Source organism: Helianthus annuus, chromosome 6, assembly GCF_002127325.2.
Source record: "Helianthus annuus cultivar XRQ/B chromosome 6, HanXRQr2.0-SUNRISE, whole genome shotgun sequence".
NCBI lineage: Eukaryota > Viridiplantae > Streptophyta > Magnoliopsida > Asterales > Asteraceae > Helianthus > Helianthus annuus.
The window spans coordinates 27,868,613-27,893,918 of NC_035438.2; the positions used below are offsets into that span (position 1 = coordinate 27,868,613).

General features: G+C 35.4%; 3 protein-coding genes across 4 annotated transcripts; 1 reads left to right on the plus strand and 2 right to left on the minus strand.

Moving 5' to 3' along the window:
- Nucleotides 1–470: 470 nt before the first annotated feature.
- LOC110865091 lies at nt 471–3,182 on the plus strand. Of its 2 annotated transcripts, none has more exons than XM_022114293.2 (2): nt 471–625; nt 2,088–3,182. In XM_022114293.2, exon 2 carries the CDS (start codon nt 2,100–2,102, stop codon nt 2,955–2,957), a length of 858 nt encoding a protein of 285 aa, XP_021969985.1. In that variant the 5' UTR covers nt 471–625; nt 2,088–2,099; the 3' UTR covers nt 2,958–3,182. The 2 variants fall into 2 exon arrangements, with proteins under 2 accessions (XP_021969985.1, XP_021969986.1); XM_022114294.2 differs by lacking the exon at nt 471–625 and adding an exon at nt 1,620–1,978.
- Nucleotides 3,183–4,175: 993 nt separating this feature from the next.
- LOC110865092 (ubiquitin-like-specific protease ESD4) lies at nt 4,176–7,584 on the minus strand. The gene is made up of 9 exons (XM_022114295.2): nt 6,524–7,584; nt 6,363–6,442; nt 6,143–6,236; nt 5,961–6,059; nt 5,191–5,283; nt 4,973–5,092; nt 4,776–4,879; nt 4,627–4,699; nt 4,176–4,538 (listed from the first exon to the last, which is right to left on the minus strand). The coding sequence occupies exons 1-9, from the start codon at nt 7,304–7,306 to the stop codon at nt 4,476–4,478; spliced, it is 1,509 nt and encodes a 502-aa protein (XP_021969987.1). The 5' UTR covers nt 7,307–7,584; the 3' UTR covers nt 4,176–4,475.
- Nucleotides 7,585–10,381: 2,797 nt separating this feature from the next.
- LOC110865094 (riboflavin biosynthesis protein PYRR, chloroplastic) lies at nt 10,382–16,198 on the minus strand. Its single transcript, XM_022114296.2, has 9 exons — nt 15,802–16,198; nt 13,762–13,896; nt 12,788–12,887; nt 12,585–12,710; nt 12,186–12,499; nt 11,952–12,071; nt 11,150–11,395; nt 10,948–11,073; nt 10,382–10,793 (listed from the first exon to the last, which is right to left on the minus strand). The coding sequence occupies exons 1-9, from the start codon at nt 16,147–16,149 to the stop codon at nt 10,530–10,532; spliced, it is 1,779 nt and encodes a 592-aa protein (XP_021969988.1). The 5' UTR covers nt 16,150–16,198; the 3' UTR covers nt 10,382–10,529.
- Between the last annotated feature and the right edge of the window lie 9,108 nt (nt 16,199–25,306).

The window sequence follows — 25,306 nt, forward strand, 5'->3', positions numbered from 1 at the left end:
ATTTGTACCGTAATGAATCGATACCGACCGAATTCTCGCCGCAGTAGTTTTCTCGATACCAGTTTTGTTTTAATAGTTTTCTCGATGTCCCGGAGTTCTATTCCCAAAAGAGTACTTTATTGTAAGCTATACTGTGTGTCGATACCGTGACAAACTGAACCGATACCATCTGAAAAACTTTGCTACCACTACCAGTATTCGCTTTTATAGTTTTTAATTGTTGTAAAACGTCTCGAATGCTAATATCATACCAGTAATATAATGGACGAAACCGATACCGACCGAATGCCCGTCACAACGCACAAACAGTCCCACTACCTTTTTTTTAAAATAATCCGAAAGAAAAGTGATATTTAAAAAATATATTTGCAACATAAGACATTACACACGTTTGACATGAAATGCAACAAGACTTATCAGGATACTTCCCGTAAATTCATAAAACATAAGTGGTTAATCTCAACAAACTTAATATCTCTTCCTTCGATCCCTTTACTTATATTTATATTTATTTATTATTTATTCACTCCCCTGCCGCACGCAGAACGCACCAATCGCACGCGACTGAGTACGACACTTTCCTCCGTCGCCTTCCACCGTCTACGGCGGCGCTGTTTTCTCAACGGTATCACTCTCTGCAATCTTTTCATTCCGTTAACATCGAAGATTTTCAACATCGTCTAAAGAGTGTTATGTTAATTTAATATTATTATTTATGTGAATAAATAAACATGTTATGTAATCTCACGTGTACGAATTGAAATTCCAGATAAATGAGTTTGAATTAGTTACATGTCTATAGATGCTGAGAATATTTAGGGTTTTTTTTTTCCCGTTTTTGAAACCCTAATTTTGAGAAATAGACTTTGTTCTTGATGTGTTTAAGTATGTGTTGTGTGTGATGATTTATGGTGTTTGGTTACTTTTCTGGATGTATGATTCACTTGCTTGTAGATATGTGGTTATGATTTTTTGACATTGATGAAATTTGTTGGATGATATGTTAAAGTATTGTTGCAGATGTAAATTATTAGTGAAGATGGTTGGGTGATTATTATGTGATTAATCATATTTTGTGGAGGAATTTTGGGTTTAATCTGTTATTAATGATGGGAGTTGTGTGAGTGAATTTTGGTTGAAGTAAAAGTGTATTCTTTTACAATTATCAGGGTTCATATCATGAAAAAAAGAATAATTTCACATATTTAATGAAGAAGTTTCTTAATTTATGCAAATATCATTTAACTTGTTAAATATATCATATATATTATATTATATACAGCCTTGTGCGTTTATTGGTAATAGGCGGTTGCTTGTACTTGTGGCACTCATAGTTTTAAAAAACGGCTGAGGCGTGCGCCTCAAGGTGAAACACCCAAAAAACGATTCTGAGGCACGCCTCAGGGGGTTTATGTTGTACGTGCGCCCCAGAGGGGCTGAGGCACTAAAAAGGATGCGCCTCAGGGGTTTTTGATACTTGTTTTTGATGTTTTTGAATTTTTGTGTCAATTTCAAGCAATTTATGTCTTTTTTATGTGTGTTTTTGATCATTTTGATGAATTTGATGATGAATTTAGTTAGTATTATTATTTTTATAAGATATATAATTTTTATATCTATTTTTAATTCTGCCTCGAGCTTACCCTCGGTTCGCCTCGAGGCTTACGCCTCGTGAGGCGAAGGGAAAACGCCTCAAAACTCGTTTCCGTTCTTTTAAACCTTGGTGGCAATTAGGCAGTGGCTTGCACAAGTCTAACATGTAACTTACGTTGCACACACGCACATACAACATAACACGAATACGTACACACATAATGACAGTCACACCTGTGAACACAAACATATATACTAATCGATTGGATGGGAAGAAACTGAGGTTGTATGTTGGATTAACTGGTGAGGAAGTCTACATAGCGTCCACATCACCCGCCTTTGTACTACAAGTGCAAGAAAGCAGTTATTACGATTAATTTCATAGGTTGTATATCTTTAACAAGTTCATGGACTTTAATATTTAAAAGTCTATCAGGTGATTTACACATTTATACATTCTTAACAACTTTATGTATTGGTGATATGTGTATTAGGTTTGACTTGCAATGGCTAAAGTCAATAAGGTACCGCAACGATCTGGATCAAAGGTGACAAGCCCAAATTCTTTACGACCATTCCAATCAAAGATCGCGAAAGATTCCCGTCGCAAAAAACAAAAGAACGCATCCGAAAAGAAGGAATGGCGAGATGCAAAATGTTCGGTTTGTCTGGAATACCCGCACAACGCTGTTCTTCTACTGTGTTCTTCGCATCACAAAGGCTGCCGCTCATACATGTGTGCAACCAGTTACCGTTATTCCAATTGTTTAGACCAGTACAAGAAAGCCTACACCAAAGTCAACGGGTCAATTGATGACCCGAGCTTTAGTTCAGGTTCAGATGAGCTTTTATGCCCGCTTTGTCGTGGTCAGGTAAAAGGGTGGACTGTGGTGAAACGGGCCCGTAAGTTTCTGAATTCCAAGAAGAGGAGTTGCATGCTAGAGAACTGCTCGTTTGTTGGGTCGTATAAAGATTTAAGGAAGCATGTTCGGGCCGATCACCCTTCAGCTCGCCCTCGAGAAGTTGACCCGTCGCTTGCAAAGAAATGGAAGAAGCTTGAAAACGATAGGGAGTTAAACGATGTGATGAGCACGATTAACTCAACAATGCCCGGGTCGATCATAATGGGGGATTATGTAATTGAAAGGAATTTTCGCGACGTGGATTATAATTATCTGGATAATGTTATTCTGCAGTTAGAATCAAGAAATTCTATATTTGGAAGGGGTTATGAATCGTTCGATGATGATGATGATGTTGAAAGTGAGGATGAAATTGTGGAACGTATTCACATTCCTCGAGTTGCCCGTCGCCGCCAAGGCAGGGTGCTTTATGGCGGCTCGAGGAGGCGGCGTGATGTGTAATGGAGGCGGGTTGGGTGTTTTATGGCGGTTTAAGGAGGCAGCATGATGCATAGTGGAGGGATTGGATGTTATTTGAAACTATAGTTATTGGATGGCATGGTTTTGTTTCTTGTTTTTGTAAGTTATGGTTTTTAGGTATTTATTCTGCTTATTTAACATCTTATGAGTCTATATAGACATTAAAATTTTCCGACCCACAATAATCGACTGCACAGCGTAGAATCATGATCGTGGTTGTTTTTACGGAGAATGTTTACATTTAGAATATGGCTGACAATTTAGACATGGACTTGTTAACACGACATGTTCTTAAAAGGTTTTGTGTTTGGGCTTTAGCCAATTTTACAAGTAATTTAGTTGGTGTTTGGTCTTATATTTATTAATAATACAAAACATATGGATGGTTCAAATGAAAACCACTTTTATCGCGAAAACTCGAAAACTAATTAAAAAAAGCTTAAAAAACATACCAATTTTTTTTTAATCTTTTTATAAAAAATTGCAGGTTTTTTTATATAAGGGTGGAGGGTATAGTCAAACACCTTAGGGTGTTTGAGTGAAATCCTAGCCAATAATATTATGCCATGTCAACTCCTCATTCTACTCCCCATTTTACACTCAATCACTAGGTATAGTCAAACACCCTTCAATTAAAAAAAACAAACAAACAAAAAAACATGATTGGTCCCTCCTCTCTCCTCTCCTCTCAAACAAATCAGTGACTAAACATCGAATTCCACATCCTCTCTCCAACTCAAACACCCAACTTAATCAAGTGGGGGTGGTCACCGATTGGTGACTCCACTCAAACACCCAACTCAAACACCCTTATACCCTCCACCCTAAAAAAAAAAATTTAATTTTTTTTTTTTTTGTATTACAGATGTGTAATACTACACATGTGTATGTGTACTACAAATTTTTTTTTTTTTTTTGAAAATTTTTTTATATACTAAAAGTAGCGAAAATTAGTATGCAAAAAAAAAAAAATGGTATGTTTTTTTTGGCTTTTTTAGTTAGTTTTTGAGTTTTCACGTTAACTAGTGTTTTTCATTTGAACATTCCCCTACAAAACATATTAGTATGTCTTAAACAAGTTGAAATTTGTAGTGGTGGTGACTCCGGCAACAAATGCAGTGATGTTGAGGGTGTCAGAGATTATGGTTTCTTTGGATGAATTTCCTAACACAATAAAATGAGATTCATAGCGATGGCAAACGTTTGAAACGCCAAGTTTATTATGTAAACGATCAAAGCATTGGATTAAATAGAACAGCAATAATATCCATGCATATAATATTCTATCCAAATTCCAAACGTAGGCTTTTTGCAAAGAGGTTTTTTCTATAATTCAAACCAGCTAGTAGAATAACCAAACATCGTAAACTAACCAAACGTCATCAACTAACGAAACTCGCAACTACATTTGTCATTTGTCATATTTGCGGCGGCTTGATGAATATAAATCAGGGGAGATTATTATGTACACCACATGCTTGCTTAGAGCATGACAGATGTTTAATCGGCTCTCAATCTCAATATCTCCTTGGCAGTCCTCAACCTAAAATACGGCATGTGTTCCTACACCAAAGATCATTTAGTCCGTGTTTAGCTTAACCTCACAAATAAGATTGGATGATTCATACAGAATACATATAATATAACTAACCTGCTTGAAACAGAGGCCAATGTCCCTGCTATAAAAGTCCGCGTATTTGATCATAAATACACCACAGTCAAACCTGGTTAACAAAACAAATCACCGTCAAAAGAGAACATATAACAGTATCGAGTCTTCAAAAACAAAAGGTTACACACCCGTTCTGCTGATTAGGAAGATCTGTAACGTATTCTTGCTGCCAAGAAGTAACATCAATGTCTTCCCCGTTCTTATCTTTCACCTCATCCACAAAGTATTTGGCCTGGACCCACAAATAACTGTCATGTTAATAATAATAACAATAATAAAGCCTATCTGTGATGTATACAACTATACAAGTCACTATGATACATACCAATACCCTCATTACTTGTTTATCAACACCTCCAAGAGAATCAAGATACTGGAATTTTTCTTCTTTTTTGTTGATTACAGCCAAACACCAATGTATCTCTTTATGAACAGGGACAAATATCTGTAAATATATGGTCAGGGCTCCAAATTTAAGCAAGAATAGAATGATAAGTTGAAAAAAGAGAAGTTATATAATATAATACACATATATAGCATTACTTTGTCGCACTCAAGAAGACTGTATCCCAACTTCCTTTGGGTAGTCCATCTTCTAACCGACTTGTAATCATAGCCCGTTCTTCCACTTATCAACTATTGTAGCAACAAAGAGACAAGATAAGGATCATGAAAGGTGTCACGTATAAGATTCAGTCTGTCGTATGTTCATTGTTACTAAAAAAATTGGTGATTCTATATTCTATAATCAAAGGCAAAACTGATTTCGAGACTTAATACACATTTCAGCTATTTGCATCCATTTACCCAGGATTTAGAAATCAGTCAAGTTTAAGCCTCATCCTGTTTTCCAGCCAACGCCTAGGTGTCACGAACGCAAATGATATCTGAATAAGTACAGACCTTGGTCCATTTCAACGCACACATCAGTTTATATAAGAAAACAACAAATTTCTTATAATTTAGGGGCAAACCACACAAATATAACATGCTGATTACTCCAATGGATTTCCTACTACGCCTCCTCTGTTTGATACTTCACTTATTGCTAGAGATTGCAATTTATATAGAAATAGTAAAACCGAAGTTTCCACTCATAGTCATCATCGACTTAAATACTTAATACTTTAAGCGAATTCATCTATGACATGTATTAAATGCGACCACTGGTAAATTAACTTTCACAATTTCCTGAATAAAGAAATATATCCTAAAAACAAGGACTTTCCTAAATTATTTGGGACGTAACTCGTAATGATGATGTAATAAATCCAAGAAGGAGATGGTAAGGGATAATTAAGTACTTAACTAACCTTCTTGTAGAAAAACGTGTTGAAGAAATGACATTTCAGGAACTTTTTCGGTTCCTTCTTTTCCCGCTCTTTCAGCAATTCAAGATACAAATTAATAACCTATATTATGAAAAATCAGCACTGAGCATATTGTTTAACAAGCTATGTTGCTCCCAAATATAACATGCAAAACCATTAGTTACCTCATCATTTAACCATGCCCCGGGTCTTAAACACCGTAAAACTTCTCCAGTTATTGTAATATTCGAATTATCGTGAGTGACCAAAACCTTCCTTCTACATAATCAGAGCACCATTTTATACCAAATCAGACAGTAAAAACATACAGAATTCATTCATATATGAGTATACAAATATACAATACATACATATACTAGCTACATATTTATGTATAAATCATACCGACTAGAACTAGACAACGCATCAGCTACCATTTCCTCGTCATCCTCGGTAAGTGGCCGGAAAGGCTCAAGCAATACATCCTGAAAAACAAAACAATTCAACACAAGACACAAAAAATCAACACAAATTCCATTAATACACACCGGACATAAACCATTCACCTCATCTTTCTTCGACTCATCTTTCTTAGCAGGAGTCAACTGTTTAAACAAAGCCCTCCTCTCCTCTTGTAACTTGATATCAAAATTCAATCTCTGTAACCGCATATCATGCTTCCGGGCTGACTCAATCAACAACTTTTTATGATAAGGCAGACCCGCATCCACCCTCGGTTCCAACGACAAAGATTCTAACCCCTTCCCATCCAACAACTCCAAAACCGCTCCCGAAGAAGTAGAAGGCTGCAATCCAACATTTTCTTCAGCTTTTACATCTAATTCCCTATATTTATCTCTAATATCCTGCAACTCTCCTAACTTATTAACAACATCTTCTCTGTCACTCTCCACCACTGCAGAACCATCATTTTCATCATCAACTTCAATAACCTCTACAACCTCTTCATCCTTTTCAAAACTAACAAACCTACAACTACCTTTCGCGTCTTCTTTCGCACGCAAATACTTCGTAAACAAATCCATTCTACCACCCGAATTACTCAATTTATCCAATTTAGCCCTAGAATTTCCACTACAGCTATAACCAAAACCCCTAACAACTACACAAGGAGCTTGAATCTCCCTCACAATAGGAGTCACCTGATTCGGATACAACCGGAGCCTCGACACACTCGAAACACCCGAAAAAGTCGAAACTGAACCGGAAGCCCAACCGGATGGTTTCAGCTTCTTGGAAACGTGAATTTGATCATAACCGAAGGCAGCTGGTGATGAAATTTGAGAATCTGAGTGGCGTTTGAAGCGATTGGACGTCAAGGCGCCCATTAGGGCTTGGGGGAAGAAATTAGGGTTTGGGGAAAAGCATTGAGAGTGAAATTTGGGAGGTGGTGAGTGTGTAGTAGCATGTGAATAGGGGGATTATTAAGGTTGTTGAGTGAATTAGGGTTTGTGATTGGGGATTTTGGTTGAATGATTTGGGGGTAGCTGGGTGGTGAAGGTGCAGATCTGTTTTGACAGAAGAAGAAGAAGAAAAGTGTCAGGTTTGGGTGTTTCTGAGATGAGAAGAGGGTTTTGGATCATGAAAGTTGAAATGGTGAAATGTTTGTTTTGTGTTTTGGGTTAATATGTGGTTGTGGATAAGTTTTTAACGGTGAAAAGTTAAAACAATGAAGGTATAGAGTTTTTTTTTTTTTTTTTTTTATTTTTTTTTTTATCTTAGGATAAGCTCGGTACCAGGACTGAAAATAGTCAAATATGAGTACCGATACTGAAAACGTTTGATACGCTACGGTATCGGTATTTGTGTGTAAAATTCGATAAAATACTGGTACCATACCAAAAACGCCAAAAAATGTATCAAATCGGTACCAAAATATTTTGACACTAAAAATTTGATACCGTATAGTGCCAAGCAAGTCTCATATGTTCATCCTTCAATATATTTTCTTCAATAAACAAATTAGGGATGTTTTTTACTTTAACTTTATACAATAGTAACCAAGTTTCGAGAGTGTTCTAATTAGGTCACTCATAATTTTTTTTGTTCTAATTAGGTCATTCAAGTTTCATTTGATGTTTCAATCCTAGATATTTTACCTAAATAGAAGGTCATCCATCCTACATGGCATTTATTTAGGTTTTTTATTTAAAAAAAATTGTTGACATGGCACATAAATGGCAAATGGATTAGAAAAAAATGCGAAATAGGTTTAATTTTTTTTTTAAATTGTAGAAAAGTTAAAAAAATGCGAAAAAAAAATTAAAAAATGTGATTTTTTTCAAAATATCTAAAAAAGTTATAAATGAAGATAAACAAGTAAGGATATAATTTCAACGATTTGTAATATTTGATCCTTTTGGGTTTTGATTTTGTTTTGATTTATTATATTTCTTTTTTTTATTCCATGTCATCATGTTTTTTAAAAAAAAAGTTAAATAAGTGCCAAGTAGGACTATGACCTGCTATTCAGGTAAAATCTCTAGCATTAGAACACCAAAATAAAGTAGAATGATCTAATTGGAACAATAAATTTTATCAGTGACTTAAATGGAACACTCATAAAACTTCATTACTATTCTGTGGCATATTCCCTATTTATTTACCGAACTCCTTAAAATTCTTTTTTTTTTTTTTCAATCAGCACATGTCAGAATTATGAACAATAAGAATCATCCCAAAATGAACTAAAGCAATGAAATAAGAAACATAGAAAAGCTAATCAAGAATTAGAAGTTGACCGGATACCGGACTCAATATTAAATACACAAGAAAATGTTGATAAGCTTTTTAATTATGTTAATTATTATTATTATTATTATTAATTATTATTATTATTATTATTATTATTATTATTATTATTATTATTATTATTATTATTATTATTATTATTATTATTATTATTATTATTATTTTGATAGAGGAACACTGCATGGTTTGGTGATATGGGCTTGTGAATGGTTTTAATTCTGAAACATAACATTAGGGCTGTTCACGAGTCGAAGCGAACTGGTCAGACCTTTGCTCGTGTTTGGTTCGTTTACAAACCGATCCGAACCGAACATTTTTTCAACCGAGCCAAAGTCGAGCGAGCGTTTTTCGATCCGAGCATTTTTCGAACAAACGTCGAGCAAATATCGAGCGTTGCAGAATAAATAAGGAAAATGACGTCGAGCAAATATCGAGCGTTGCAAATATCGTCCCTGATATTTCGTCCAACAGAACAGAAGTAAAAATTTAACAAATAACAAGGAATACAAAAACACTCAACTAGTTCTATCGAGATTAACTAAGCGGGAAGAAAAATCGTCAACCAATTGAAACATACACTTGTTCTATCGGAAGTTTGAAATTGAATGGATCGATTGAAGCTAAACCCTTGCGAGTTGGCGTCTTGGCGAGTGGCGATGGAGAAATCGAATAACGATGGCTAATGGGGGTTTTGATGAGGATCTTGCACTTCTGAATCAAATGGTAGGTTGAGACTTGAGTATTGATCAGCGTTTCACATTTTAGTATTTGAAATAATGACTCAATTACTCAAATGGACATTTAAGTATTAGATAATGGACTATTGGTATTGGATTTCAATTCTAATTACTTAAATGAGTTTTATTTGAATCTTGGACCAAACATCGTTAATGTTGGTTTCTAGTCATTTCATTAATATTGATACACACACAAACACAAATACATATGTATATATATTAAAAGATAAATCGAGCCAACCAAGTCGAACCGAACTGAGCGGACCTTTGCTCGTGCTCGGTTCGTTTACAAACCGAGCCGATCCGAACCGAGCATTTTTTTAATCGAGCTGAATCGAACGAGCAAATTCCGAGCATTTTCCGAGCGAGCATCGAACGAGCATCGAGCGCCGAGCAATTTGAACAGCCCTACATAACATGTACACCACCATGTTTATAAGAGTAGATTAGTTTGTCTTTAAGAGAGATTAAATATATTTAAACCTTTTTTAGTGAAATTATAAAATAATAATTTCAAATCAGCTTAACAACCTTCTAATTTTTTTTGTTATTTTCAATATTTTCAAACATGTTACAGGGTTTCAAAATGAAACCACATTCTTAAGTTCAAAGTTAAGGCGAAATCCAAAATATAAGTATACCACAAGAACATTCATGTTACTTATATGTTAATGGTACCGTACCATACCGATACCGACGAAATCAGTACTATACAGTAGGGTATTAGTTCGATCTCATCCCCACACATAAGTAGTGTTTATAAAAGCCATCTGGGTTTTCAACAAGTTGATCTTAATCATAGACATTATATAAGGAAATATATTATGTATACGGGCATATGGTAATTTTAAAAATCAATTAGTAAATAAGGACTGGAATATAGTAGTTTCGATTAACTATTGTGTAAATTGTATCTAAACTGAAAACAAGTATTCAAGTTAACATCTGTTTTGTATACAGTATTCGTTTGTGTAAATACAATGCAAAAGAATAATATATTAACTTATGTTAACAACGCAAGCAACAATACCATATTAAATGAATAAATATATGGCTAAAATTCTCAGTATCCTCCAGATATCTCAAGCTTATGTGTATCATCATCACCTAGAAACTCAGATCTTAACTTCATAAGTAATCGCCCTAAGTAGTTGAGACCTTCACCATCACGGCCCCCACCCCAGAAGAGATCATGAGGTGAAGCTTCGACCAATATACAACCCGATGTTGATAAAAGCATCGAATTCAAGTGTGGGTAAATTGAGAATTTGCATTTTAATGCTTTGTACATCACCTCTATTTTCATGCTTTCCCAATCAGCCCGTACCTGCATAACCAATTTGTTCTATTAACTTATTGCCTTTTTAATAACCGTGAAAACCCATCACCAGAAGACTCACGGGGCTCCACCAACTAATAGTGTTCGTATGAAATTGTCGAAAAAAACTCGGATAGCATCGTTAACTAAGTGAAGGGTATACCATATCTGGGTGCTCCCTTTGCGTTCTCCTTCCCATACGCGCCGCTTCTTCAGGACTTTTTGCTGAACGTATTGCTTCGATGTAACTTCTTGCATTAGGATTGCTTGACCCCACAAACTTGTGTGCCTGCATATTAGAAAAGAATATACACCTCAGATCGCATCATATCATGTGGGAAGCTACAACTAGTTCAAAAAATCACCTGATAATAGTGCTCTACGCTTGACCAAGTCACATAGTCACCGTTTTCATCAGGTAATCTGATTGGATGAGGAGAAAAGTTGGAGAAACTCCCGTATGGGTCCCATGTCTTGTAGAAGAATATGATTGGTGAATCATAAAGAGATAAAGACGGATCAATGGCTGACGTTTCATCAACCGATGGAATCACAGGCGTCATATCAGGAATAGGTTGCAGATAACCACTTATAAGCACATCAGATCCTATCTGCCATTTCAGTCAACATTTTAAAATACAAGACATGAACAATTAGATTTTTCAGTGCATGCTTCATAATTTATTGATAAGAGTGAAGTGCCGTTTTTGTCCCTGAGGTTTGGCCAGTTTTGCGACTTTCGTCCAAAGGTTTGTTTTTTAGCATCTGGATCCAAAAGGTTTGAAATCTTGCCATATTCATACAGCTCGTTAACTCCATCCATTTTTCTCTGTTAAGTCAGGGGTATTTTTGTTGTTAACTTAAAGGGCAATTCGATCTTTTGATTTTTGAATACTTGTACATTATGCTAAATGCTTGTACATAAAGTGAAAAAGACCGAATTGCCTTTTAAGTTAACAGAAAAGACGGAAATACCCCTGACTTAACGGGGTTAATGAGCCGGATGAAAATGGCAAGATTTCAAACCTTTTGGATCCAGATGCGAAAAAACAAACCTTTGGATGAAAGTCGCAAAACTGGCCAAACCTCAGGGACGAAAATAGCATTTTCCTCTATTGATAAAATCAAAGATAAACGGTCCCTGTTGTTCAGTCTATTTATACAAACCTGCTCATAAGAAACATCAATCAACTCCAAAGCCTGTGTCATTTCAACCATTCCAAGTTCCCCAACCGGAGAAGGCGCGTTCTTTCCACCGATTATTTTAGGAGCAACAAACGCATGCACCTGCATAAACAAACCATGAATTTTTACGTGGCGTTTGGTTCGCAATCAGAAACCACTATGGGTATGGGTTTGTAGCAGTCTGGTATGAGAATGGGAATCAATTTTTAAAATGACCTTATGTATGACACCGGCAGAAATAGCGGATGCAGATAACGTCCCGCCACATTCCCATAAAATTGATAAATATCCACGATCATAAAGGTAATCTACAACATCTTTGGGATTCAAGATATCAAACTCCACTACTTCAACGCCTTTTGATGCAAGAAACTTCTGGAAACTTCTTCTTGCACCTCTTTGAGTAGCGACTATCGTAGGTACTTCTCTGACATCCCAAAGATTTGCAACTTCGGGAAGATTAAGCGTTTGTGACATGACAATTCTCATAGGTAAATGTCCACCTCCGTGTCTCGGAGTTAAACGTGGATCTGTATTTTAAATGAAACGAGATTCAGTAAAAAAAATCTAGAATCTGCAAAAATTATGAAGTTAGCAGACAATAAAGTTGCATACTATCTTTGCGTACAGTATTTCCTCCGACAATAACTGCGTCACTTCTACCACGTAATTCAAAAACACGAGATCTTGACTCTTTGCTACTTATCCATGATGCGTGCCCGCTAGTAGCAGCAATTTTTCCTATCAGAATATAAAGAAACAATGAATACTTTAGCTTAAGATAAAATTCAATATAATTATAAGTGCATGATACTAACCGTCAAGGGTCATTGCATACTTGAGAACAGAGAATGGGACTCGACAAGCTGATCTATATAGCAAAGGAGCATTGACAACTAGACATGACTTTAGAGCGTCCTAAAAAAATTAATAGATTTAGTTAACAAATGCATGACTCGCCATCAAAAGCAGGAAAACAAAGAAACAGAGTGCAAATGTAATACTTAAGAAAAGAATGTAAAGGTGGTATATTATCACTGTATCAATATTTTGTAATCAGAGGCGCAACTTTCAAGGGGCGGGGACCCCCCGAACTTTTCGCTCAGTAGTGTCATGTATGTATGTTTGCCATTTTAGTCCAAATAGTTCTTTTTTCTCCTCTGGGTCCCTGACTTTTCCTTCTTCTTGCCATTTTGATCACATTGCCTAACTTAGTCTAAAAACCAGGTTATAATCAGGGGTCTTTTTGGCATTAAATTATTATGAGGTTTATAAATTATGTTGTAAACTACCCCTGGTTATTACTACACAACAGTTATGCCAAAAATACCCTTGGTTATAACCAGATTTTTAGACTGAGTTAGGCAATGTGATCAAAATGGCAAGAAAATGGAAAAGTCAGGGACCCAGAGGAGGAAAAAAAACTATTTGGACTAAAATGGAGATTTGGATCAAACCTCAGGGACTAAAATGGCAATTTACTCTAGAATTTTTTAGGTATATACGTTTTCGACCCCCCAGTTTTATAACTTTTTTTTACTTATATAGAATTTTTAGGTCTGGTGACTTCCGACCCCCCCGGTGGAAATTTTCAAGCTTCGCCACTGTTTGTAATCATAATTAACACATTAACTATTTAGCGAAATGGACAAAAAGTTTTGTGGGTGACCCAAACCGACCGGTCAGCTTTGACCTGTACTTAAAAGTTAACATGTTTCAACCCGAACCAGTTTTGACCGGTTACTGAACGTGCCTGGCCCACATATTTTGGGACCTACAATTCAAAGCATACCTCGATGGAGATACTTTGTATGTCTTCCCCAAGAACATCAACCTGCAAGCCTTCTGTTCTTAATGTTTGAATAGCTTTTCCTCGAAGATGTGGTAAGGGATGTCTGATCCCGATAACAACTCTAGTGATTCCTGCCTAAGAATTAAGTTTTAGATGCATGTAAATTTGAAGTAATTTTTTTTTCATTAAGTTTAAGTAAAAACTCATTTGATAACAGAGAGAAAGCAAAGATATCAAGTATCAATAATCATCATATTTCTTTTATGAAACTGAATCAACTTGCTATTTCACATTATAAAGTGAAGGTTATTCCAGGATGATAATACAAGCCATGTAAAGGCCCTGTGTCAACCCAAAACAACTCATGTATAATCAATTATTTCTGTAGCTTTAACTTTCTAGTTTAATTAAAAAAACATTTAGGGTAAATTACACTTTTCGTCCTTTATGTTTGTACCGGATTGCAACGGATAGCCTTTAACTTCAATAATTACAGTCACAATCCTTTATTTGCAAAACTCATTACACTCTACGTCCTTTAGCACTAACCTGGTTAAAAAGTTTTGTTAAGTTTATTCACTTAAGGGTATTAAGGTCAATTCATGTTTTTATTTAATTGTTTAATAAATAAAAAAAACAATTTAAATGTTTAACTCAACCTCAACATCCTTGTCACTGTCTTCTTCTTGAGAAACCATTGTGTCTGTAGTTTCTTCATTATACAATGGATAATCTTTTGCAGTTAAAACATCCGAAGCAATTAACTGATTCGCCTCCCATCTCTCTGGAGAATTCATTCTCTTCAAACGCATCCGAGAACCAGAAACCGCATCTTCTTCGGAGACCTTCATCTCTAAGAATCCCGTCTTAGATTTTAGTTCAACAGCTTTGTTTAACGGCAACAAGTCCTTACCGGAGTTCTGATCAACATCTCTCATCGAAAGCGACAACTTCTGACCCGAAAGTGAAATCACCTTCACGAAAACCTTTTGATCAACTTTAACCGCATCTTTAGCATTTAAAACTCTTCTTGTAGACATCTGTGACACATGAACCAGACCCTCTTGACCATCAATATCACCAGTCCGAACAAAACAACCACCATCCATTACTGTTGACACCCTCCCTTCGTATAACCGATACAGTTCAGGCTCACCAGATCGTTTCACCGTCTCATTGACCGATTTTGGGGGCAAAATAGCCTTCACTAAACACATCACATTTCACTTTCAATTAAATCACCGTATACTGGATTACGTGATTTTGGAGGGAGGTTCAAACTTCAAAGAAACCACTTTTTGGACCTTGAATCATTTTTTCAAATGGACAGCTAAGATCGAATACAATCTCGTCTCTTTCACTTCATGAATCACAACCATCCCTCCTCATCCATTCCATAATCAAGGACCAAAAAGTTTTCCTTTGGTTCCTAACTATTTAACGATTCTCAATCGAACCCACCCCCTAAATTTGTTTCCTATCAATACTGGTCTAATACGCTTACTACAATCATTAAGATAACATACGTTCAGTAAGGTCCTTCTCCATATTAGTAGTTACTGTGTGGGCCAAATGTTCTAAGGTCGTTTTGCTTGGGTTGTACTTGAACGGGTTAGCTGGCTAGTCTGGGACTTTATCATGGACGGCCTCAGCGGAATAAGATCATTAACATGCCTAGACGTGTCTCTCCGACGAGCGCACCACTGGTCAAGAGTTGTTGCCGCTCTCCTGATGAGTCCAAGGCAGGACAAAACCAGTGACCAAGATCATGAGCAGGATAAATTGGCTTATCCCCGTGCAACCGAGGATGCCACACGGAGCCTCGACGTGACAAATGCCAGTCTTCTTAACCTCTGATTCCAATTTAGGCTTATCTAATTACTTAATTAGAGTATCCTAAATCAAATTATTATAAGCATCTAAATCACCACACAATAACAATCACTTTATTAACTTACAACTTCCACACAATTCAAGTTTCCACAACAATCATCACATGCAATATTCAAATAAATAAAGTAATCAAGCAAACGCAAAAACCTTTATAAAAGCAGAAACAGCAGTAAAATCGCCATGACAGTCTCCAGGTTCCATATTAACATACGCAGTGGCGCCACGGCAGAACTCTCCGGCGGCCTCCACCGCCTGAACCTCCGCCGGCTTCGTACCTTGCGCGTAAAGGTAACCTTCTCCGACGACGTTTCTGGCGGTTGCTATGACGCAACCGAAGTTAGGGTGTGGCGAAGTGAAACAGGCGGACTTATCAGATAAATCGGCGGCGCGTTTGACGTAGGAGGCGTCGAGTGCGTGGTGATGGTTATAGGTGCAGTTGATGATGGAGGTTGGGTGGCGCGTGAATGGGGGAGTGAACCACATTGCCGTCGTCATGGCGGATTAGAAGTTCTGTGGCGATCGGAGGGTTAATAGATTCGTTATGATTTGGGTTTTTAGATTGGACCAAAATGGTCCTCCAACTATTATTGTGTTTTACTTTTTATAAATTTCATAAACACGTAACATTTTCATTTACTTTTAGGTTTTTAAAATTAACAAAATGGATGAATCATTTAATTACGCGTGTTCTCGTAATATTTAGTGTTCTACGTGAAACCTTCCTTCCTATTTCTATATATAAAGCTGCCAGGAATAGGAATAGTGTTAGGAGAGTCAAGTTCCTCTACAAAGTCTGTTTTTCCTACAAAGTGTAGGAAGTGATCTTGACCATTGGATGTGTGTGTTTGATGGTTGAGATCATTTTGGTGGCATTTTGGTAATATGTGTATCTTAAAAATGGGCTAATTTAATTGATTGAGGGTAAATGTGTAATTTAACTTGTTTTAAATAAGGAAATAATTATCAATCATAAAATCAACCTCCATAATTGTCACGACTTCTCTCCCCTAATCCCCCACCTCTGAAAACACACCAAATCATACAAAAATAGTAATAAATCAAATCTAGGGTTTTGTTATTTCTTCTTTTTTAGAGATCAAAGATGTTTTTATGTGTCTTCTTCGGAATACTTGAAAGATGTGTTTGACATTGTGTTTAAGTGGTAAATGTGTTGTTTTTTATATTGATATTGATTTAAGGATTGACGTGTTAAAGCTACATTGTGATTAGATCCTGCATATACATATGTATTAGCATATTTTGTTGAAGACAAATTTTTTTTAAGTTTGATCATAGCATTGTGTTTTACTACACTTGATGTTTGATACTAGATGTGTTCATAGTAGTGTGTTTTAGTGATAAAACACAATGTGACGAACTAGTGACTGGCTTCTAAAACACAACGTCAAGAATTTGTCTATGATAAAAGACAATGTGACGAACCAGTTACAGTTACTGATTGCTAAAACACAACATGACGAACCAGTTACAGACTGCTAAAACACAACGTAGTTATGTTCATAGTAGTGTGTTTTAGTGATAAAACACAATGTGACGAACTAGATGAAATACAAATTCAATGTGAATATGTTGTAGCGATTGTATTATGATCATTGATAACTGTCACATTTGAAATCAAAAAGATATTCAACTTCCTTAAAATTCTTGTTAGTTAGTTTAGGATGTAATATATTCCATAATTAAAATAATTATTAAATTACCATCAAGCTCTTTTGATTGAAATAACTAATTGTCACATGTCACAAACATATGGCTTCCTACACTTTGTAGGAAAAGTTGGCTTTGTAGCCAACTCCTACCCAGTGTTAGGATTCCTCATTGGCCATGGCTTTAATTTTTTGTTTTAAATATTGGGGTGTGATAAATACACCAAACATATAGATTAATAGAGTGAGGATCAAATAGTAAGTTTATTTTGGCTAGGAAAGATAGGAAGCAATAGGATTATAACATGTGGCAAATTTTAAAATAAAGAGAAAAGGTATTTTAGTCAATCACATCCTTTCTTCTTCCTTCTTCTCCCCAGTTACTTCAAAACCCACCATTTTCAAAACCCACCATCTCCAACCTTTTCTTCACTTACTGTCTCAATAATCACTACATTATAATGCGATTTTCGTCATCAATCAATGATTCAAACACCCGATCAACGTGTTCTTCAGCTTTTTTTTTTTTTTTGAAGAAAACCCAGTTTAATCTCATTCAAAATCTCGTTTTTTCCCGTGATTTTGAAGATAATCACTCGATCCGTTCGATTCAATCGCTGATAAGTGTTTCTATCATTCAAATTTCGTCAATCGATGAAGAAATCGGCTTCGATCCATGTAAGAAATTCTTTAATTTCATTTTCACGATCTGGGTTTTTGATTTAGTTTGCGTTTTACGATCTTGGCGGGGGGCCCTGGTAGCAGGGTCCCAGGGGCGGCAGGCCCTGTCGGGGTCCAAGGGGCAGAGCCCCTGGCTGGGGTTGAGCTGCCAGATCAGCTCGGAATTTTTTTTTCCGATTAAATTGCTTTAATAAAAATGCATCAAATAAATTAATTTTCTATAAATTTGCCTCTAGAAAACTGCATTCGTAGACAGTTTTATGCCATTGTGTTTTAGAACTGCATTCCTGGTTCAGACAATTCACAGACAACTATTGTCCTGGTTCAATGCGTTTTAGAGAGAACACTTTCTTTGGTGTTTTTATGCCATTGCGTTTTAAAACTAAGACATTTTTATGCGTTTTCTGGTCATTGCGTTTTAGAAAAACACATTTTTGAAGTGTTTGTAGTCATTGCGTTTTAGGTAAAACACATTTTTAGGTGTTTTCAGTCCATTGCGTTTTACATAGAACACTTTCTTTTGTTTTTTTAGGTCATTGCGTTTTAGAGATGAGACATTTTTAAGTGTTTTTTGGCCATTGCGTTTTATAAATAAGACATTTCTTTGTGTTTTTTATGCATTGCGTTTTAGGTAAAACACATTTCTATGTGTTTTCAGTCCATTGCGTTTTAGAAAACAGACATTTTAAGTGTTTTCTGGCCATTGCGTTTTAGAAATAAGACATGTGTTTGTGTTTTTAGTGCATTGTGTTTTAGGTAAAACACATTTTTATGTGTTTTCAGCCCATTGCGTTTTAGAAACTACACTTTCTTTTGAGTTTTTAGGCTATTGCGTTTTAGAAATAACACATTTCTTTGTGTTTTCTGGCCATTGCGTTTTACAAATAAGACATTTCTTTGTGATTTTGGTGCATTGCGTTTTAGAAAAATGTCATTTTTTAGGTTTTTTTCCATTGCGTTTTACGCAACTGGGTTTTTTCCATTGCGTTTTACGCAACTGGGTTTTCAAAAAAAAAATTCGAAAATATAGCAATAGTATACTCGTTTTAAAGATAAAAAACGCTTGTTTTTTTGGTGCAATTTTTATAAAAAAATAATGTCGTATGAAAGAGTTATTAACGTTTAAAAAATGGGGGGGGGGGAATTGGAGGAGAAAGAAACTATTGCCTTGTATTGACTAGAATGCCCTTAAACAAACTCACGCACCTCTTTTCTTCCCTTCAATTTCCATCATTTAATCTTAGCCCTTGATTAACTAAATGGATGGTTAAGATCACTTCCTAGCCTTCTTAGCCAAATAAACTTCCTATTGTATCTCCACCCTAGATTAATATACCAAATTAGTCAAACTTGGTAATGATTAAGTACTTTAATATATTATTTTATTCTAAAGTCAAAAGTAATAATTATGTTTTTTATATAATTTTATTTTATAATACTTTTGTTACTTTTTTATATTTTGTTATACTATTATTAGTATTAGTATTAATATATCTATTATACTAAATGAATTCTCTTAGGCCACATGGGCTATTCTTAACCAATCATTTTGATGATGTGGACACCCTCTTAGGCCAGAGAATTCCTCTTGGGCGCCGATATCTTTTCCTAATCTACTTCTCACGTACGTTTCTTCCCACTACATCTCTCTCTTCTTTCCCCATTTTTCTTTAACCCTAGCCCTCAATCAGTCACGAATTCTTCTCCTCCCCTTTTTCTTTCGCTATTTTGAATCGGAATCATCTATCTATAACATGTTTCTTCAATAAGTATTACTTCCTTCGTTTTATGTTATTCGCAGATCCCAGGCAGAACATCATCTTCGTTGGGTAAGTGTTTAAATGATTTTATATTCTTCAGTCGTTTTGATTATCAACGCTTTCGGTTATTTGTTATGAATGTTTTGATCTCCTATATAAGTTGTTTCTTTTTGTTATTTAATATCGTAAACCCTAATTTTTAGGGAATAATTATTGTGTTGTTTTCGATGGCGATGACTAAATACGTTTGTTGTTTCTTTCGAATCCGAACATCATTATCATGTTCAATCGGTAAGTGTTTTTTGTATTTTATGTTCTTCAATCGGTTAGATTTTCAACAATTTTGGTTTGTTATTATGAATGTTTTTGTAGGATCTTTTGAGCTCCTCTTTCATCCGTTAATTTTTTGTAATATGATATTGTAAACTCTAATTTTTAGGAAAAAATTGTTTGTTTGGTTTTTAAATGTTACTGGAAGGTGTCTAATGAATCATATAACCAGATTCAATCATCATCATGTTGCTAACGCGGTTTTTTAATAATTGTGTTGTTCATCATATTATTCCATGTTTATATGCTGATAGTAACATTATTTTTACTTAGTAGTTTTATGGTATATCCGATAACCTTTTTGGCTCTTCTAAACTCCCATCGGATTGCTCATGGATGTTTGTTTGTTATTGAATCTGAGAACGATGAGAGTCTAAGTATGGGTTCTTACGGCGACATGACCCTCTCTCAATCTTTCAACAGCTTTTTATTTAGGCAAAATCGAGTTTTAGTATGACTCTTGATTCAATATGTTTTCCATGTTTGGTTTTTTTTTTTTTTTCTACCAGTTTAAGAATCTGAAATTTAGATCCACTTCTGATATCTATTATATTGATCTTCAATATTTGGTTCAGGGTACGCACCAGTTAGCTAGCTAGCTGGGTAGTTCGATTGGCTTTTACCCTATGTTTAGGAACTACCTGATGGTATCCTGTTCAAGGTTAAAGTTTTCGCCTTTTTAATTTCTTATTGATTGATATATTGATTTTTAAATAATTTGCTTATTGAAAGCTATTTTTGCTGATGTTTGATGTGTAGATAGGATGTGGCAGGTACATTTTAGGGTTCTAACTTTTAAAGCAAATTCATTTGCAGGTATGGACACTTTAATGGTTGTTTTCTAATCATTAGAGGAAAAGGAAAACCCAGCAATCAAGCACCCCCGCCCCAAAAGCTGAGACCGGAGAACTGCCAGGTTGTCGAGGACACGTCTCCATAGAAAATCCCTATAAGCCCATACCATATTTTGCTATACAGATCTGCCATATGTAATTTTTTTTAGAAAATATATATTTTTACATTTATGAAGTAATCAAGCATACAAAAAGCATTAGATTTGATTAAGACCACGTTTTTTTAAACAATTTTTGCTTCCTTACTCAGGCGACGAGTCTGCTGGTAAAAGATGGTTGGCATCCTGTTTGATCGCTTAACACAATCATGGCCTCAATACTCATTCTTAATGAACGTTGTGGCTTCACACTTGAAACCGACTGTAAGTTCACTCATAATTAATCTCTCTGGTTAAAATTTTAATTTTAGATGGAATCAGCCATTTTGTCAAAAAAAGACTTTTTTCACTTTTCTTCTTGATCATGAATTATTTAGCATAAAACACTAATGGTTTTAAGATTTTGAAGAAAAACGGTTGGGTTTTCTTTACTACAACTGAAAGACATCTTAAAGATTATTTAATCTGAATGTTGTCTTGCATGTGTTAGATATCTTAAAGATTATCAAATCTATATGTTGCAGTTGTCTTGCACGTGTTTAGGCGAGGCCATTGCATCTTAGGTTAATGCAAGGCGAGGATATTATATCCTAGGTTAACGCAAGGCGAGAAACTTGCTCTAGGTGCACACAAAGTTGTTTTTAAATTTGTTATAAGTTTATTACTTCCTTTTTAGAGTTCTTAATTATCAATTATCTTTTGTGGTGCTTATGTTCAACTTTGAATGTGCGCTCCTAAGCTATTATTATGTTTGTTAATATTTTTTATAACAAAGACGAGGGCTAAAAGGTGAACAAGCGGTAGTGATTGGAGCTATAGTTGTGTTTCCAATTATATATATCAAAAGTAAGTTCTTTTAGAGAAGTAGGATTATGTGTTGTAGATAATGTGTTTGATTCAGTAGTTACTCTCATGTGGCAAAGTTTGATATTTTTATATACACGATTTATTTTTAAACGTTATGATAAAAGTTAAAGTGTGTTTTTGATTATTTCTGTTTATCAATTAAAAACATTAAACTACCCATTAGTTCCATCATGGATTAATGATGTGCTAAAAGTGGTTTAACTAAATTAACTAAATTAAACCCTAAACTAGACTCTCTAAGTTTTAAATTTATAAAACGAAGACTCTCTAAAACCTAAACCACACGACCGGCAAGTGTACCGATCGATGCAATATAGCTTAAGGAAGTCCGAGTATCGAACCCAAGAGACTCTACTAAATTACGCTAATGACTTTATCTAGACTTAGACTGACACGGACTTTAACTAATTGTTTGTTGATTGGGGGGGTTTCTAAAAATCCTAAAGAATGCAAAAACGAATAAACTAAATTAGCTAAATAACTAACACGAACTCGGACGAAGACTTTGACCAGTGGTAATGAAGACTACCTAGGCTAGATGCAAGCTAAACTCAGAATGGATTTCTATTCGATAGTTTTGTGGTATGGAACCGAGATCTTTGGATACTAAACCTATTAAGACACCACTAAGCCCCTCAAACACTCTCAAGGCGATTCTTATGGCACTACCTAGGCTGTTACGCTTACCGGTTTTCTAGATCTCCTCACAGTCCTCTAGTTTCTTGAAAGTGCCTAAATAAGACAATCTACCTCACAGCGCGAAATTCTAAGGCAACTATGGATTTTAATCTTGGTTTAATAGACACGAGAATGTTTAAGGACTAGACCGATTTCTTAGACCTAGCTATAAACCAAACTGAGACCTATTAATAACCTCGAGCCTCACAGCGACAAGATTAGCAGAACACTTGATTTTATTAAATTACCGAAGATTACTTCTAAGGTTACTTCACGTGATTTTCACCCTAAAGGATTAATGACTTATTACGTGATATAGACACTTACCTAAATCAAGAACCCTAATATAACCCTATTATGTGATATAGACCGTCACCAAGGATTATATGAAGCAATAAACATCAATAAAACACTATCAAGCATGCATATACACCAAGTTAAAATTCCATAACTTTTACAATACAAGAAAATCCACAAACCACGCCAAAAACCGAATAAAAATCCAAACTTTATTTAAACTATTGTCATAACCTAGGTAGTTAAAACAATTTAGCCAAGAAACATAATCTTAAAAACAATCAAACAAGGTTTAGAACAAGAATTCATCGACAACGAACAAAGAAAAATAGAAAACTAAAGAAATCGAGTAGAAGAACCCGTTTATTTCTTGCTCTCCAAGCTTCCCGCTCGATCCCGTAGATTCCGTAACCTTGATTTCTTGCAAAAGAAGCTTAATAATTCGTCCCTTATGATTGCTGCGTCCCCTGTTTCTGATGTCTCTATTATTTTCGGCTGATGTGATGTAGAATGTAATGATGTGATCGTCCAGTTATGTGTATAATATTATTCCCCCCCTCACTTTAATATCTATCTATATATTGTCTTTGCTGTAGGGTTCTTCTATGAATCTTGCGTAACACGGTAATAGGCCCAAAATAGCAATCGGTTAGTGACCGGCCCAAACCTTTTTAGTTCTTTTCCATGACTGCGTCTAATACTCTAGCCACCCTCTCACTAATTACCTCATATACGTAGCCTTCAATTTATAACCATCCACCAAAAATTCGTCTTATGACCCACTTTATTTCTCTAGAGCCAAAGTGCCTTTTAAAATGCCATCTACGTCACTTCTTTTTGGCTTTTATGTCTACATAATTGAAATAAACGATTTATCAAATATCTCATGTACAAAGTTAATCATATCACTTAATAATAAAATTATCTACATTGGATTTGGTCGTTTCAGCTCATTCTCATTTTAAGGGTCAAGTTATTCTACAAAGGCTTCTAATTGTAAGAAATGTAAGAAGGATTTATAGAGTGACAAGTGTCCAATAAGCTAAAACTAAACCCATTACATCACCACCAAAAACCTAAACACCCACCACCACCCAGAAACCTACCCCCCCCCCCCGCGGCAAAAAAAAAAAAAAAAAACTATACCTCACCAAAAAAACCTAACCCCACCCCCCAAAAACCTAACACCCCCCCCCCCACACACACACACCCCAAAAACCTAAAAAAACCTAACCCCCCCCCACCCACCCCCAAAAAACCTAAAAAAAAATCTAAAAAAATCTGAACACCCACCCCCACCCCACCACCACCCAAAAACCTAAACCCCCACCCCCCACCCCCTTGGCAAAAAAAAAAAAAAAAAAAAAAATTTTGGGTGGGTGATGTGTGTGTGTGTGTGTGGGGGGGGGGGGGGGGAGGGTTTAGGTTTTTGGTGGTGGTGGATGTTTAAGGTTTTTTTTTTTTTTTTTTTTTTGTAGTGGGGTTTTTTTGTGTAGTGGGTTTTTTAAGGTTATTGGACACTTGTCACTCTATAAATCCTTCTTACACTTCTTACAATTAGGATCCTTTGTATTTGATCCTAATCCCTCATTTTAAATCAGTAAACTTTAGTTATGAACCAGATACGAGTATAATTTAATAAAAATAGCTTTAAAGCTATTCAAAAGTGTAGGAATATTTATATAAAAATAAATATATTTTAGACCACATCAATTAACTACAATTTAAACTAACCCATATGCATGCATTGGTTGCATTTCGTTAAAGGCAAAGTACAATGACCCGTGCAAAGATTTCTGAAATTAATGCCTGCAATGACACTGATCTTCTTGACGCGCGACCCATGAAGATATGATTTTCTTATGATCGAAATAATAATGAATACTGCTATCTTTTGGTTGATAAACATGTAAGTAGCATTCAACTCTATACATTGTTTTGTTAGCTTTTCTTTGTTCATTGTTTTATATTTACTAGGTGTGTCCTTATTCATTGGCTTCGAGAATTGAAAATACTCAGGTACACTTAAAAAATTACAACACCGTTCTCATATTATGTTGGAAAAGAAGATAAGATTCCAGACGTACTCACCCAAACCAACCAAGGGCTGACTAGAATAAGACTTCAAGATCAAAGGTATGTCAAAAACTACAAACTATGATCCTCATGGGTCTAAAATCAAGGTAGTTAAGGCCTTCGAATTTTTAAAGAATTAGATCAAGTTCAGAAAAACTTTTGATAGGCTGAGTCATTTTTCGGATTGAACACGGCATTTTCCAGTCAAGGCCTTTGAATTTCCGGTTAGTACGCCATATATAGTTTCATTTGTTTATTAGTTGCGGGGTAATATGGGCCGGTTAACAAGATATCGAAGTGGTGGTCTATGGTTAAAATTTTTGTAACAGTTTACAATAATCAAA

Excerpts from the sequence above, each read along its gene's own strand:
- LOC110865091 (XM_022114293.2), top strand. The coding sequence starts at position 2,100 with ATGGCTAAAGTCAATAAGGTACCGCAACGATCTGGATCAAAGGTGACA.
- LOC110865092 (XM_022114295.2), bottom strand. The coding sequence starts at position 7,306 with ATGGGCGCCTTGACGTCCAATCGCTTCAAACGCCACTCAGATTCTCAA. Across the intron at positions 6,060-6,142 it reads GGGCATGGTTAAATGATGAG|GTTATTAATTTGTATCTTGA; the intron begins GTAACTAATGGT and ends TTCATAATATAG. Across the intron at positions 4,700-4,775 it reads CTTCCTAATCAGCAGAACGG|GTTTGACTGTGGTGTATTTA; the intron begins GTGTGTAACCTT and ends TTTGTTAACCAG.
- LOC110865094 (XM_022114296.2), bottom strand. The coding sequence starts at position 16,149 with ATGACGACGGCAATGTGGTTCACTCCCCCATTCACGCGCCACCCAACC. Across the intron at positions 12,888-13,761 it reads TACAAAGTATCTCCATCGAG|GACGCTCTAAAGTCATGTCT; the intron begins GTATGCTTTGAA and ends TAATTTTTTTAG. Across the intron at positions 11,074-11,149 it reads GCGTAGAGCACTATTATCAG|GCACACAAGTTTGTGGGGTC; the intron begins GTGATTTTTTGA and ends TCTAATATGCAG.